Source organism: Mytilus edulis, chromosome 11, assembly GCF_963676685.1.
Source record: "Mytilus edulis chromosome 11, xbMytEdul2.2, whole genome shotgun sequence".
Taxonomy (NCBI): Eukaryota; Metazoa; Mollusca; class Bivalvia; order Mytilida; family Mytilidae; genus Mytilus; species Mytilus edulis.
In genome coordinates, this window is record NC_092354.1 from 65,130,792 (window position 1) to 65,148,980 (window position 18,189).

The 18,189-nt window shown below is 31.5% G+C and overlaps 1 protein-coding gene across 6 annotated transcripts in view; it reads right to left on the reverse strand.

Annotated features, from left to right (window-relative positions):
* The window catches only part of LOC139496083 (tyrosine-protein kinase Fer-like), a 37,052-nt gene that overhangs the window by 17,651 nt on the left and 1,212 nt on the right, over positions 1-18,189 (reverse strand). For 2 of the 6 annotated variants that reach the window (XM_071284531.1, XM_071284530.1), the window contains exons 1-8: positions 16,076-16,300; positions 15,264-15,480; positions 12,954-13,127; positions 12,009-12,105; positions 5,318-5,510; positions 4,306-4,443; positions 3,293-3,415; positions 1,855-1,989 (exon numbers count right to left, since the gene is read on the reverse strand). In XM_071284531.1, coding sequence (XP_071140632.1) covers positions 1,855-1,989; positions 3,293-3,415; positions 4,306-4,443; positions 5,318-5,510; positions 12,009-12,105; positions 12,954-13,127; positions 15,264-15,480; positions 16,076-16,203 — 1,205 coding nt within the window. In that variant the 5' untranslated portion in view covers positions 16,204-16,300. The other 4 variants (XM_071284535.1, XM_071284532.1, XM_071284536.1 and 1 more) reach the window with 3 other exon arrangements.

Sequence of the window (18,189 nt, forward strand, 5' to 3'; positions counted from 1 at the left end):
TTCGGCAAATTAAATTCTCATAATTGACAATGAGCATCGCTGTCATTAGGGAATTGTGATTAAGTACTTACAAAACAAACATTATTTCTAGTTTATCTTGCACAATGAAGATCACTAAGACCCTTGATGAACGTTAATAGTGCAGGGATTCAGGCGCTCCCCTCTTAATCTTGTAAATGAATTCTTAAAAGCGTGCATAACTGACAAGTTTTTTCTGGTGAAGGATGAGCTGGAAAGTGGTCTATTGGATAGGTAAAAATAAAAACAAACATTTTCAGTTTTGATAATATAACTTTCTGATATTGAAAATAATTATAACTGCAATAATACTCACATGCCAAAATTTCTGAATGCATTGTGAATATAAAATGACTACTTACAATAATATATTATTGTTTTTATCTTTGAGACAACATTCTAGTTTCTTATCCCTACTTTAGGGAGTATATTCCACAGAACTACTTACATAACATACTATTGTCTTTGTCTTTAGGACTACATTCTATTTGTGTGTCCCTACTTTAGGAGTATATTCTACAGAACTACTTACATAACATACTATGGTCTTTGTCTTTGGGACTACAATCTATTTGTGTGTCCCTACTTTAGGAGTATATTCTACAGAACTACTTACATAACATACTATTGTCTTTGTCTTTAGGACTACATTCTATTTGTGTGTCCCTACTTTAGGAGTATATTCCACAGAACTACTTACATAACATACTATTGTCTTTGTCTTTAGGACTACATTCTATTTGTGTGTCCCTACTTTAGGAGTATATTCTACAGAACTACTTACATAACATACTATTGTCTTTAGGACTACAATCTATTTGTGTGTCCCTACTTTAGGAGTATATTCTACAGAACTACTTACATAACATACTATTGTCTTTGGGACTACATTCTATTTGTGTGTCCCTACTTTAGGAGTATATTCCACAGAACTACTTACATAACATACTATTGTCTTTGTCTTTAGGACTACATTCTATTTGTGTGTCCCTACTTTAGGAGAATATTCTACAGAACTACTTACATAACATACTATTGTCTTTGTCTTTGGGACTACATTCTATTTGTGTGTCCCTACTTTAGGAGTATATTCTACAGAACTACTTACATAACATACTATTGTCTTTGGGACTACATTCTATTTGTGTGTCCCTACTTTAGGAGTATATTCTACAGAACTACTTACATAACATACTATTGTCCAGTAGCGGATACAGCCATTTTAAAAAGGGGGGGGGGGGGGGGTTCCCAACCCAGAGTAAAGGGGGGGTTCCAATTATATGCTCCCATTCAAATGCATTGATCGGCCAAAAAAAGGGGGGTTCCAACCCCGGGAACCCCCCCCCCCCCCCCCTGGATCCGCCACTGTTGTCTTTGTCTTTGGGACTACATTCTATTTGTGTGTCCCTACTTTAGGACTATATTCTACAGAACTACTTACATAACATACTATTGTCTTTGGGACTACATTCTATTTGTGTGTCCCTACTTTAGGAGTATATTCTACAGAACTACTTAAATAACATACTATTGTCTTTGTCATTGGGACTACAATCTATTTGTGTGTCCCTACTTTAGGAGTATATTCTACAGAACTACTTACATAACATACTATTGTCTTTGGGACTACATTCTATTTGTGTGTCCCTACTTTAGGAGTATATTCTACAGAACTACTTACATAACATACTATTGTCTTTGGGACTACATTCTATTTGTGTGTCCCTACTTTAGGAGTATATTTTCAGAACTACTTACATAACATACTATTGTCTTTGGGACTACATTCTATTTGTGTGTCCCTACTTTAGGAGTATATTCTACAGAACTACTTACAATAACATACTATTGTCTTTGTCTTTAGGACTACATTCTATTTGTGTGATATCATCTTCCACCCCTTTCAAGGCCTCTTCCTTACTTTCTAATTCTTGTTGTGTCATACCTTCTTCCTCTTCCAGTGACTGTAACCTGAATTAGATGAAAATAAATATTTCACATCACATATATGTATTTGTATGTTTTTCAGAGATAAATTTTTTTAACTCGGCTGCATTTTTGCACCTGTCCCAAGTTAGGAGCCTCTGGCCTTTGTTAGTCTTGTATTATTTTCAATTTAAGTTTCTTGTGTACAATTTGGAGTTAGGTATGGCGTTCATTATCACTGAACTTTGACACATTCCCCATTTCCATTCTCAATTAGAAACAGATAAGGGCTCTCGGTCATAAACTTTACTGAGTACTAAGCATATAAAATTTGTGCTTGAAACACCAAATCTTGTATTCTGAATGGTTGATTTCAAAATCTGAGTATGAGAATTGTACTCGTAATTTTTTTACCAAATACATGGTCTCCTCTGTGACAGATACAGAATGGCTGTATGGGGGCGCAGAGGATATCAAGTTTTGGCTTAAAATAGTCAATATTTTTAATACCATGAAACCTTCAATCTGCCCCTGCTAATAGTTTCTAGTATTCTATAATTTTGACAACTTGTAGGTTGAAACACTATAAAAATGTAAGGACAGGATATATCATCTATGTAATGGTTTGCTGTGAGTTGGTTTTTACCCAAATTATCAATATTATTGTAATATTTCAAACTGACATGAAGCATCTATAATGTACTTTGGGGTCAACAATATCAAAACATGGACTTCCTTTTATCTCATACAAATCAAGGAGCAAGAGTATCAATAAGCTATAAATCCATATTTTTACAACTTTTCAATTTAGGACAGTGATTTGATTTGATTTTTGGTGTTTTAAAGCCACTTCTAAGCACCACATTTCGTTGCAGACAGTTTTTATTGGTTGAGGAAGCTGAATTTATCCAGAATTAATAATATACCTTGTTTTGAGGGTGTCATGTGTTTCATGTGTTTCTGCATTGAGTTGTATTGTGTCAGCTTTAGACAATATTAATTATCTACCTTCATACCTGCCAACTTTTCAAAATGCCCATGGGGGTTTTGCGTGCAAGATGGCTGTCATACTCATAGTCCTAAAAAACCTTCAAGGGGCCTGCAAATACACTATAATGTTGCTTTTTGGCTTCTTCATACTTTTATAAGCCTAAAGTCATTGTAAAATTAATTGTTTTGTTTAAATTGTGGACAAAATTGCTCTTTCAAAATTTCAATTAGGGAGCCTCCATGGGGGAAATCCCCCGCAAATAGTGACAGTTGGCAGGTTTGTACATTGTTTTGAGAGTGTCATGTGTCTCTGCATTGAGTTGTGTTGTGTCAGCTTTATACAATATTAATTATCTACCTTGTTTTGAGAGTGTCATGTGTCTCTGCATTGAGTTGTATTGTGTCAGCTTTCAGATCACCTGTAACGTTACTTATCAAACCTTCATCAAATTCAAATGTCACATTTTCTATTGGATCGGATCTAAAAAGGATAGAAAATTAAAACAATGACACTGTGCCCTTATATTGTTGAGCGGGTTATTTTCATGGGTGTAAATTTTTTATTGAATAAGGTATACAAAATATTTTGGCTTTTATTTTTTTGGCTGATTCTAAACTTTTATCAATACCTTTGCATATGCACTATTAAATTGGCGGAATTTAGTTTGGCGATTTCATTCTATCAGCGAAAATTAACACCCAGTGAAAAGAACCCGCTATATAGTAATTACTATCAAGAAAACAAAAAAAGGTTAATTGAAGAAACTATTTTTATTCCCAACTGATAAATGTTTTTTTTTTTAAATTGGGTGTTGATAATATTAAACAAGATATAAAGTTGCAATACTGTTAATCAACTTATTTTTGATGATACTTGATTCATGACTGGCCAAAATCAGCCATCACTGCAAAGATTTGTTTCGGTGTTTGTTGAATATTGTTGATGTATCTCTACATGAGAAGACACCTAAATTTAAAATTTCTCAAATATATATACATGTATTCACATTAATTTTCAACTTGCAGCATTAGCATATTTTTTTTTTCCATGAACGTAAGTCAGTTTTACTTCTCAGGAGCAATTGAGATCACCCCCAGATTTTTTGTTGGGTTCATATGCTGAGTCTTAAGTTTTCTATGTTGTGTCTTATGTGCTTTTGCTCATTTGTTTCTGTCTTTTTCTTTTTTAGCCATGCCATGGCGTTGTCAGTTTATATTTTCAATCTTTGTGTCTGAATGTTCCTCTGGTATCTTTTGTTTCTCTTTCACAACAATTTGGTTAAATGATGAAGGATTTTTTGTAAAATAGCCTCAATAAACATAAAAGTAGAGTTTTAGAGAATTCATTTCTAATAGAGTTAAGTGACTTACTTGAAGGCATCTATAAACTGTACAAAGTGGTTCTCAGGGACTATTTCTCCAATGGAGTCGGATATTTGTTTGGACATATCACAGAAATCTTCACTACAGAAATTTGTATTTGTGTAAAAACTCTGCAGGAAATCTTTACTGAAACAGAAAAAAAGACAATTCATTAAATATTTGATTAATTGATTGGTGTTAAACGTCACTTGCATTTATCATTACTATAGTTATACAATGTATGAATATATGCCAAATTCTTCAGAAAATGATGAATTCAATAGTGCAATTATAATTCAAAATACAGGTTTTATTTTTGCTGAACCTTTCCCATTGTAATAATAAAATCAACTTAAAATTTCTGAGTTTACAGCAGTCAAATGAAATTCTTTCAAAGTAATGGTCTATAGAACATTTCTCTTATTGTAAATCTTTAATTTTTAGCAAATCGACCGGTGCCATTTGCAGGGCAGGATCTAAATACTCTTCCAGAGCACCTGACATAACCTCGAGATTTTAGCGGGGTTCATGTTGCCCAGTCTTTAGTTTTTCATGTTGTGTTTTGTGTACTGCTGAATGTCTGTTGGTCTTTTTCTTTTGTAGTAATGGCATTGTCAGTTTATTTTTGAGTTATGAGATTGAATGTCCCTTTGGTATCTTTTGCCTCTTTTTTCTGTGTTGGCAACCAGTGGAGAGGTAAACTATAGAACCAGAATATTTTTGATGCTGTAAATTGTTTATCAATACATATACATTATTAAGAGTCAAAACGACAATCAGCGTAATCATGCAAATAAAATTGAGAATGGAAATGGGGAATGTGCCAAAGAGACAACAACCTGACCATAGAAAAAAACAACAGCAGAAAGTCACCAACAGGTCTTCAATGTAGCTTCAATGTAAATGCCTGACTTAGTCTGAATTATATATTTGAAAATATATGCGGTTCATCGTGAAATGGCAATTTTATTTCTCATTCTTCCTTGCAGATACTCCCCTCTGTAAACAGATGGTCTCTTACCATTGCTGAGCAAGTGCTTCCTGTGTGGCCTGATGAGAATCTAAAAACTCTGGTAAAGTCTGATTAAGATATTCTTTCTGATGTAAACACACTTCTTGTAAGGATAAAACATAGTTGTTGTGAACTGTATGTAGCTTTACCATAGATTTTTTATGGTCTAATTTAGCCTTGTCCAACTTTCCACCAGATTTAGCTACAAAATTAATCAAAGATTCATATAAAATATATCAAATCATATGCAGTAGAAAAACATCTAACAAGTGTTCTGTGTTTTAAAATGTTCTTTATTCTGGGAAACCATGATTTATTATAAAGTTTTAATTGTTGGCTTTTTAAAATTATTTAAAGGGAAATTCCGCAATTTTTTACTTATCATCTTAATATGTTCGTCTTAACATAAAAAACACAATCACAAAGTTTTATATTTATATTCCTTCTAATAACGGAGAAAATCAAGTATTTGTAACTTTTTTGATTGACCTACGAGAGTGGGTTGTGACGTTTTAGCCTGATTTGTTGAATCATGGGAAAAAATAAAATCTGTTAGAGTCTTAATTTCTTCTCACAATACAACGTAATCAAAAGCGCACAGATGATCGTTGGTCGTAGTTAATAACCACAAGATCAAAATAAACGTGCGTGTACCGTTTTGTATTATTGAATAAAACTTAATAAAAATATAAATATTTTCGAATTAATTTCAAAAATTCTTGTTCGGATTTTTTCATAAAATATCTGTCGAACATTTTTACTGATCTTGAACTGAAAATATTTTACGTTTTATTTACCGTTATAACTTTGATAACCATTTCAATGAAAAATGTGTGTGGAAAGAGTGTGTATATTATTTTGTAGAGTCATTGTATATTTCTCGATTTGCGTAGAATTAGTTTGAACTTTACCTTGCAGCAATTTAGCCTCAGGTGTACACAGGTGTGAATTCAAGTGTACACAGCCGTGAATGATGTCATTTCGAATGAATTAACAGAAAGGGTATAGCGAGTTTAATACACCGATGACAATAGAGAAACAATAATTCAATTGTATAAATTTATTGAAGATAAATTTTTAATTTCGGAAGTGTATGCAACATAAAAATGGAACAATTTCCGATAATGTTCTATGCAATTAGCATACAATTAAAATATTAAGTTGAAAGAAAGAACCTTGAAAATTAAATGTTGCGTTTCCCAAATAAAAATTATTGCACATCTGATTTACTTTACCGGAATTTTTTAACTTGTGTTTAAATCTGGCGATTTTTTAAGGCTAAGTATCGCAAATCTTTCGCAATTTTAAAGAGATTAATTGAAAAAAATACAACAGTGCAACTAGCATGATTTTTTTTTCTTTTTAACATTTCGTTCTTACTTATTTAAATTAATCTGACATTCACTAACTAAATTATTTGTGAAAAGAATGCTAATAATTAAATTATCGTTTATTTCATTAATGGATTTACATATATTATAAATCTTATCTAATACATTATTTTGTTTGAGGATTTTTTTTTACAAGTTTGTTTTATATTCTATGCATGATAATTGCGTGCAATGTTGAACAGGATAGCGGTCAATTATCCAAATTAGTAGTACAGTAGTTGTAATAAAAGGCACATCTTAGTAATGTATAACTGCTATTGACGATTTTATATAGATTTAATTCGTCCCAACCTCGTTGTTCTTGAAACAATCTTTACTTGTATACTTGTATGTTTTCTAACGTATAAGTGCCATTGAGGATGAGTTCCAGAAGTCCTCTCTACCAGAAAAAGCAGACTAGTAGCGTTTCGTTAATATGATTGTTGGGACAGACGAGGCCAACCACTTGTATACAGATAACCAGAATTACCATATAAGCTTATGTTGTCAACACCATCAGAGAAGAGTTCCCATCGTCGAATGTGGTACATGAAGGCTTCCAAGAATGTACAAGTGGCATGTCTGACTCTAAACAGTTTGTAAACGGACTAAACAGTGACCTATAGACATCGACCGCTAATTCTTCTTGATATTTGAAACTGCATGCATATATTCGTTTTTGAGAGTGATTATTTATCTTATGTCTGACGAAAACTAAATGCCTGCATGGTTATATCGTTCGTTTTGGTTTGGTGAGTGTTCTCTCAAAAAAAGTATATATTTCACAAATATGTACCACGAAGAAGCTCTGAAGGTATATACTACTCCCATTTTGTTTGGGTGTAAAAACATCGATGTTTACAGCAATACTTAATGAATAAAATGATGATGGTAGAAAGAAATATGAGCGTCATGTGGCAAATACTACATGATCTCGGACCATGCCTAGTTGTCGGCAATCTGTATTCCAATACAACCATATTGAGTAGCTAGTATTACAGGGTTCTTATGTCGTTTTACTTTACGATGTATGAAAGGTTCTCTCTCTCTCTCTCTCTCTCTCTCATATATATATATATTGTATGTAACAATAATCAAACGTCTATAGGCAATAACTAAACGGGTATGAAGATTTTTTATACAGTTTACACAATCATTAATAAAGAAACACAGCAACACTACGATATAACAAATGGAAAACTTAATTATTTTTAAGTAATAACCATGCCCTTATGCAGACATCCAGTAAAGTGCACGTGAATATCAATTAGGAACACGATGTATGATTTTGTATAACTAAAAATATAAAAGCGAGCAATAACTTTGTCATGCAAACATTTGTTTCCCAATGTGCCTCTCTTTTTATATCCGCTTCTTTGCAATAACTAGTTCCCATTTTCGTCGATCATTCTCTTTATTTTTTCTCTATTAGGTTATATAATGTTTTCAATATGCCACACTATCTACACTTCTTAATTTTAATACAATGACAAATTCCCGTGTCATCCTAATCCTTATAAGATATAGGGGACATAAGACAAAAAAAACAAACCCGGACAGACATAGAAGGGATTCTCAGCTTATCTTCAAGTGACTATAAGTGTTGCATTTTAAGAATTGAATGGTTCTTTTTGTAAATTTATTGGGGTGTAAAAGCGTTGACCGAAGTACATTTTGTATGAAGCGCGGAAGCGCTTCATTCTAAAAATGTACGCACGGTCAACGCTTTTACAACCCTATAAAGTTACAAAAAGAAGCATTCAATACTTATAATTACATTTTTTAGCTATGATCATGAAAACACGAATTTTACATATTTTATTATTTAATTCACCTGTGCACTTTATTGTTGGAGCACGTGTTATCATGAGTGAAAAGTTGTATTGAGCAATGCAACTGCTTACGGAATAACACGTGATGTGCAGTTAGCCAATCAGAATAAATTATTATAATGAAACATACATCTAATGTAATTATTACTGTATATCTGCATCTTTGTCAATCGACAAAAGCTTGTATTTGCATGAAGATTTTTTTTCACAAAAAGGCTTTATAATCATGACAAAAGATTATCTATTTTTCAAAAATTTCAAAGATCATGTTTATGATTTTTTTAAAACTTATTATCGGACACAAATATGTGGTTCAATAAATGTTACCTGTGCACACCGGGTACATCAATAAAGAGACCATGCATGAACCTGTATTGTTTAATTGTATCATACGGGATGTCACTGGAATACACAGGGACATGTATCGAATATACGTCCTTGGAATACCTAGCTGAATTTGTCACTCTGACGTTACATCTAACAATAATTCTGACATACCTTTTGTCAATTGGGAGGAAGCCAAAATATATTTAATAAGATAACGAAATAAAATTTAAAAAGGAAACAAAACCTATACATTTTTCACCGAATATACCAGCTAGGGTCCCAAATTTTTTGTAAAGTGTCTTTACAAATGACTGTTCTGATTTGATTCTGTATATCATTCAAAGATTAGTTCAAAAAAACAACTCTTTTAATAAAGAAATTGAAATGTCCGATATTTCGATATTTACATTTCTATAACCTGGCATTGGAAATATTATATTACATTTGTATATCAACATATTATGTCCAAGCTAAAGCTCTTCCTAACACCGCTCCTTGTCAATAGCCGTTGAATAACATAATTAAAAAAAAATGTTTTCTATAATAGTATAACTTTATTAATTTGAAAAATTACCTTGTCTATATACGGAAATATTCTTGATATAAATCAATGTACTTTAAATAAAAGAGGCATACTAATGAATCTTTTGTATATCATTGATTGTTACAAGAACACTGCATTAATTTTGTCTTTCTTATAATTGAAACTTTTCTTCCTCATCAAATCTATATATGTGTTTATCAACGCGATCTTATCATATAAGGATTTGATAACTATAGCTATCAGCACTGCTAGGTTATTTTGTTATTAAAAGAATATAATTACCAAACCCTTTCGAAAGAAGGTTGTTCAAAATGTTCGTCACACATCAACTTAGCTTGCTAAAGATGAAATTTTTTGCTATTACTTTAAGGCTGCACAACCATGCATTGCATGTCTTTCTTGTGTTGTGGGATCGGGAAAATTATATACACTTTTGTCACAACCTTGTTTGACAGAGAAACCCTACACTTAGCAAGACATTTTAACAATGTATGAAGTCTACGGCAAATTCCAATACCCGATTGATTGATGATAACGCACGGTCGATAATCCCCGAATCTGTTTGTTCTTTGTGGTTTATAGATATCACCAGAAGTCATGTGACATTTTATATCGGACATGCCGACAAGATGGCGATTTCCGAGAACTGATAATTAATTTTAAAAATCGATTTTGATCTCTTTACATACAGAATTAAACTTTTTTATTGATGAACATATGGTTTATTATGCTTCAAGAACAAAATATCAATTTTTCATTTTTTTGTGGCGTTTCCCTTTAAGACTAGTAAATTTCTAGGTGCGCTGGACTCCAATCTTAATTAACTAGGATTGTCAGTTTTTCTACTGAATGTCATAGGTTCTTCCTCAACCAATAACAAATGACCGCCACTAAATAGCACAATAGTGTTGAAAGTGGCATTAAACACTCATCGTTCAATTATTTGAAATTTCTTGGCCTTATATAGCTTACTTTGCAGTTAGTGGTCTGCTCATTGTTGATTGCTATTACAGTGTAAGTTAGTGTTAATTGTTAATTTCTATGTCATTTGGTTTTTGGTGGATAGTTGTCTCATTGGCAATCATACCACAACGTCTTAATTTTATATTTGAACTAGCTTTTAGTAACTACAAGTTCTCTTATATCATGTAAATTGGTACTTTGTTGTATTTTTTATATTCAATTAATCTTTTGGGGCTTTGTAAATATCTTTTGAGTTAAGGGGGTAGACCTTGGTTCAGGGAGATAACTCTTTACATCAGTTATGCGTTTGCAACAGTCAAGTTCATCAACATATTTTAAGCATTTACCTGAAACAGATTGAAAATAATCTGTGTAACCTAGAAGCTTAGAATATATTTTTTCAAATGGTTGACACAAACGTACTGATGATTTATAGAGTTGTTTCCCTTAACTAAGGTCTTCTGCCTTAAGCTATAATTTACAACTGATTTTTACACTTTGTTCTTATGTTGTGCTGAAACATCACTATCCTGGGTAAGGGGGAGGCTTGATAAAATGTTCAACCCTTCAACATTTTTTATGTGCCAGTCCAGAGCCTGTTATTCAGTGGTTGTTGTTGGTTCATGTAAGTCATATTTGTTTTTCTCAAATCGTATGATTATAAATAAGGTAGTTAGTTTTCTCCTTAAAAGTGATTCAAATTTTCATGACTATACCCTATGGGTTGTCTCATTGTTGAAGGTTGTATGGTGACTTATGATTACCTAAACCCACATTATTAAAACTTTGGTGGATATTTGGTAATCATGCCACATCTCCTTATTTTGAGTATCTTATCTTGTCTAATATCTTATAATCTTGTACTTTTAACTTTTAAATTTTCGAATAAAGTTTACTATTACTACTTTTGTAAAGTTAATGTGAAAAATACTGTCTTTTTTTGGGGGAAAACTTTTCAACCATTGCCATTGGACTTATTTATTACAATTGCAAATTGACTGTCATAGTGATGACTTGGTCTAGGTGCTTTTTTTAAATCATTTCATAAGGGTTTGTGTTGATCAGTCTCTAGTTTTCTGTTGTGTATTGTGTATTATTGTTTGCCTTTTGTTCTATTTCTCTTTCAGCTTTTGCGTCATCAGTTTATTTTTCGAGTTTAATGTCCCTCTGGGATCTTTCCCCTCTTTTTATAATTCAGCAGATGTACTTTTAGTTAGCATGAGAGTGAACAACATCATCATTTGTTTGTAGTGAGATTGAAATAAATGGGGAATTAAAAAATTGGTATCCATGAAAATAAATGAATCCACAGTACCAGAAGTTACTTCAAATCAGTACAAATTTTTATTTTGTTGAACATTTGAATTCTTTGTTCACCTATCCCATGAAATCAACAAGAATTGGTATCCCACAAAAAATAATGAATCCATTGTATTTCTGTATAGCGAGTTAATTTTCGCGGGTGTAAAATTTCCAGATTTTCGATGAATAAGGTATACAAAAAAATTGGGTGGTTATTATTTTGGCGGATTCAAAACTTTTATCAATACCTTTGCATGTACACATTTAAATTGTTTTTTAAATTTTGTTCTATGCGCCAATATAAGTGAAAATTTACACCCCGCGAAAATAACCCGCTATACAGTATATCGCTAATTCTATACCTTTTCCTTTAAGATCCTGAAGTTTGGCCTGATCCTGTTGCAGTTTACCAAGACACTTATCATATTCTTGTTTCTGTGTTCTAACAGCTGTCTGTACCTGTCGGAAAATATTTAATTCAAGTGAATGATATTTTATGTTATGAATTGTATATTCTTTTTTAATTACTTTAAAATATAAACACTATTGTTATACAATTATTGACTTTTGACACGGTTGATAAATCATTGTATTATCTGGTATCAAAAGTCAACAATTATTTCATTATCAGATTATATGACTTTTTTTTAATACATTTCCAATTTTCAAGTATTTGCTCAAGTGATTTAACTGTTACTTATTTTGATACTAATTAAATTATATGTTTTTGTTTCTAACTACTAGAATTTGAAACATTCATTAAAGTTTAGAATTTGCATTTTTTCAACATTCTACACTGATCATTGATGTTGTCTAGAAAACTTAAACTATTGAATTACACTTTGTTCATGTTGTTTGTTCCGCTAAATTTCAAAATTAAAAGCAAAGTTAAATTAAAAACAAATAAATTTTATATTTCCTTATCTAATACATATAGGTAATGCGGAGTATGAAAAGGTGGCAAACCATGTTAACAATAATATAATACTTACCTCACAAAATTAGAATGAAAGAGGACACTGACTGACTTTTATAGTATAATGTTCTAGGGGCCTTTTATAGCTCACTATGCGGTATGGGCTTTGCTCATTGTTGAAGGCAGTACGGTGACCTATAGTTGTTAATGTCTGTGTCATTTTGGTTTTTTGTTGATAGTTGTCTCTTTGGCAATCATACCACATCTTCTTTTTTTATAGAATAATATTAGACACTAGAATTGTTATTGTTCTGAAGTTTCTTCCCCTTTTCCCAAACTTTTATTCTGTTTCAACATGTATTGACATTATAATTATAATGTTTAATAATACCTTAGAAAAATCATTTTCTAGATGGTTTCTCTCCTCTAAATACTGTTTTTTCACTGTCTTTTTCTCATGTAAAATCTCGTTCAGCTTTTCCATTGTGTCTGTCGTCAGTTCTTCTACATTTCTCTTTAATTGCTGGACAAATTTCTCTGTCTCTTGAATGATAACTTCCCATGCCTATATTAATCATATAGTGTAAGAGGGAAATTAATATCAACAAGAAAATCAATCAAAATAAAAAAATAAATGCAATAAAATTGAAAATAGAAAATATCAATGAATGATGAACATTGGCTAGAGGTATAGGGGGAGGGTTGAGATCTCACAAACATGTTTAACCCCGCCACATTTTTGCGCCTGTCCCAAGTCAGGAGCCTCTGACCTTTGTTAGTCTTGTATTATTTTAATTTTAGTTTCTTGTGTACAATTTGGAAATTAGTATGGCGTTCATTATCACTGAACTAGTATATATTTGTTTAGGGGCCAGTTGAAGGACGCCATCGGGTGCGGGAATTTCTCGCTACATTGAAGACCTGTTGGTGACCTTCTGCTGTTGTTTTTTTCTATGGTCGGGTTGTTGTCTCTTTGGCACATTCCCCATTTCCATTCTCAAGTTTATGATGAATGAATATATACATCATGAACATGAAACATATATTTTTTCCATGTGTAGAAATCTACTATACACTGAAATAAATTTAGTAACTAGTTTAATATTTTATTTCCTTTTTGAATCTATTATTCAAGTAGCACTTCAGTTTTTCAAAGACATGTTGATGTTTAAGTAGATATACACTCTAGATAGTGAAATAAATCATTAACTAATTCAACCATTTTACTTAACATGCTTAAGTTGTTTAAATTGAAAAAATGCATTAATTTAGTACTTAAAGACTGACTGTTCTACACAAGTATTTGACAAATGAAAGCCATGGGGTCAGTTTTTGTTGGGTTTTTTTTTTTTTGGGGGGGGGGGGGTGGACTGAAACTCTCTCTCTCTATATATATATATATACAGTCGACTCTCGTTATCTCGAAGTCAGCCGGACCAGAGAAATATTTCGAGATACACGTAGTTCGACTCAAACGAAAACCGGAAGATTGACAGAACAAGGGACACAACTCTTGCTTAGCTTGGTAAAGCTAAAATAAATCCGGTTGAATATGGGAAGGGGATCGATATTCTGGTATCAGATCGATCGATGTATTTGTATGTCATGGTCTTTCATTATTATAATAACATTATTTGTACTTATTCAATTGTTTCAGTTACATTTTTTTTGCTATGGCTTTTATCCGAGAGAGTAATTTCTAATCGATAGTTTCGTTATTCGGGTAGTTTATAGTTGACAAAAAGGTTTATTCTCGGATACAAGAGATTTTAGATAATTTAAATTTCTCTTCATTTTGTTTTATCTCACTCTTTCTTTTCAAAAGAAAACACAACAAGATTAAAGATGCCGATTGAGTAATTTTTAGATGATCATCAACGGAAGTCATAATCCTTACTTTATACACAACCAAGCTCATGAGTTTAAATCACAATTAATTGTTTTGTAAACATTTTAAATACTTTTTCATGAACATTTACAATGTATCACTAATTATTTATAAAAATTCTATAAAAGATAATCTCAAGTAAACACTCGTGGAAATAGCATGTCATAAATGAATACAATGGTCAGTGACTGGAAATATAATTACACGTGTATTGTCAGATTACCTCTTCAATCCATTTAAATGCTGGAGGTCATGTTTTGACATATGTGTATTAGTTCGAGATAAATTATGAATTTTGAATGCTTTTGTTAACCTTGGGATCGTTAATTTAGTTCGACTCAACCGAAATTTCGACTCATCCAATTTCGACTCATCAGTAGTCGAATTACATACATTTATATGGAACAAAGTTCGGGACCACATGAAAACTTCGACTCATCCGAAATTTCGAGTCAACCGAGTTCGAGACAACGAGAGTTAACTGTATATATATTGGATACATAGCTACCAGTCTAAAGGCCTCTTTCCTGAAATACTTTTAATTGCTCTTACTGTTTACCAACTTATTTTCGCTGATACTTTTTTCGCTTTTAGCCCTTTCTAGCCCATTTTCTTGATGTAGGTTAGTAAGGGAATATCTAAATTTTACATATTCACTGAGTATACATATATTCTATGGTTGTTCTACATTAACCTTTTAAAGCAGTATGCTCTAGACTTTAAAAGCTTACCTTAGACTAATACAATCAAGATATTCTACATACAAATTATTTTCAAATATGTACAATGTATAGTTTATTTAATTTTACAAACCTGCATGACAGCACATGTTGGAGAGAACTCGGAGAAATCGACTTTCTGAGCTTGTTGTACAAATGTTGTTAAAGATGTCGCATATTTCTTATCACTGTCTATCCTAATATTTAAGCAACGTTTAATGTTTTCATACAATCTAATTTCAGTGTCATGGCAACGCACAAGGGCATCGTGGGAATCTTTGCCTTGCAGGTCTGTCCCAAACCCCATATTTCTGCAAATAAAGATGAAGAAAAGATTGTTTACGTATAATATAAACATGATAAATCTTATTGCAACAAAACATTATAAAAATAATAAATAATCTTGCATTTTTCCCCCCAGTTTATCATGTTTATATAGGCATTGACAGGGATGTAAAATAAAATTGCTAAATCAACAAATTGTTCATGCATCAATCATGTCAAGGATTTAACACCTTAAAAAACTACAAAGTTTTTTTTATTTTTATTACCAGCTATATGCTCTATTCCATTTCAACATGTTCAATGAACATAACGCACCCTCATCATTTCTAACAATTTAAGTTTAATAATCTCAAAAGTTACAATGCATGCTTTTTTAAAAGAAGTTATGGAAAGATGGATTTTCATGATTTTGTTTGCATTATAAATCTCATATATATATATTCAAGAATAGAAAATGATTTCCTACCTAAAAGCAAAACGGATATAACAAATTAAGCCTCATTTTGATAATAATTGTTAGGTACTTGTTATATAATCTTAACAAACTTATCAAAAGAATAAATCAAAATAATGTCACTTCCTTGTTCGATGCAACCAAATAAAAAATATTTGTATTCTTACTTTCTGTTTAGCATGTAATCAAACAGCCATCCCAGTGTTATCACCACAAAAGGTAAAATAACTATTAAACTATTTATAGCACTGAACAAACAAATAAATGAACTTCCTGGTTTCATATCAAAGATCATAGAGACGATAAAGCTATATAGGTATAACGTGGGCGTAATTTATGTATACATTTTTTTAACACAGTTATATTAATAAATCATAATTTCAGTTTAATCAATTACACTTGGTTTAAATTCACTGTCATAACTTTATTCCCATCCTTCTCAACTGAAGAAGCTAAGGCCAAACAAATTTATACTTGTTTCATGCCTCCTCAGTCATGTCAGACCTGGTAGAAAAATTTGCATGTATGCAGGCCTCAGCCTGTCAAATGATTTATTAAATTTATAATATTTATCTTTGACAGACTATATAAAAGACTTATATATGACAAGAAATGCTGCATACAAAATTACTTCAAGGGAGGGACATGTTTTTTAAGTCAGAATTGTTTTTTGTGCAATTTTTTTTTAACTTTATCAATCAATAATTTTTTATCAAAAAGTCATGACATTTATCTTCATAGGAAATTACTGTAGCCATATGTCAGTCAGGGGTACTACTTTTTTACTTGTTTATGACAAAATATATGTACTTTATGATAAAACTTGTTTTTATTTACAATTAGAATTATGTGGTTTATTTATTGAGTATTTCAGTCAAAAGCTACCAAAACCCATAAATCTTGAGACGTCTCATAAAGTCCAAGATTTTATTAATTTTGTACTGAAAAGATTCATTTCCTATTAGATATACTGTAGTCTGTTCCCTGCCTTAACTAAAATTAATTTCGCTCGTTCAATTTTCATAAAATTTTGACAAAATATTTTAAATACCTGTCATGAGTGTTGCGAATTGACATGATTGACAAATTGTGAAAATATCAAAAATTACCCCACACATTTTATCAGAAAAATTTCATTGGATATATAGCTGTTTTACAAACACTTATTAAGACCATTGAGAAGCTTTAATAATTTTCCTACAACAATAGAAGATGATTGAAACATACTGCTGATATTTACAGAGTTATCTCCCTGTAATATTATCAAATGGAGACTGGGGTTGAAAGAAGATTTGAATTAAAAACGGGCAGGACTAAAGAGGGCTTAAAAATCAGGGAATTTTTACTACCATTATAGGAATCATATGTTTCGGAAGGGGATATACATACATGTAGGAAAAAATAGGGGGAAGATCTATATGCACATGAGCATATTATCTTGAATCCTCAAAATGTCCTTTTCATGATTCATCAGAGGTCTTAAATAATTATCCATTACTTTTTATTTTGTTATATTTTTACCATGATTTGTCAAAATCAAAGATTATTTCAGTGTCAAAAAGACAATGTACATTTTATCAACATGCACTAAAAATTAACATTATTAAATGTCAATTTACCGTTATTCGTTATAAAATTTGCCCTGTTACAATTCTCCTATCAACCAACTGTATCCTTGTATTCAGGGTTTACATGCCATTAAGAACACATTATGAAATAACAATTTCCATTGAAAAAGCAAAGTACCAATGCCTATCACCTACCAAAACATATGATATGAACATGCATGAAGGAGGGTAGCAATGCACTTTACTGTCAGTTGTCAAACAGTCATTTTCAGCTATCGTTAGTTGCAAACTGGTTAAAATTTTACCCTGATGCGTCAAAATATTTTTATTGTAATTTATCAAAAGTACATGTAGGACTCAAATAGAAATGAAAATGTTATGTTTGGGAAAAAATTGAACATGATTTGTTAAAATCAATCGATTTTTTATATTGTCTAAAAGAAAGTCAATGAAAGTGTAAATCCAATTGTCATGCACCAAAATTTACTGTTAAAACATCATGATTTGGCCAAAGTTTTTAACGTTATTGTTCATGAAAATATCCTGATTACAACCCTTATGTAGAAAAAAGAAGAAATGGAGAATGATTATACCCCCCCCCCCCCCCCCCCCCAAAAAAAAAAAAAAAACATGGATTTGAAATTTTCAAAACAGTGCCAAATTGACTTGACTAAAATACTACAGTTTTCCATAATGTCAAAGCAGCAACATAC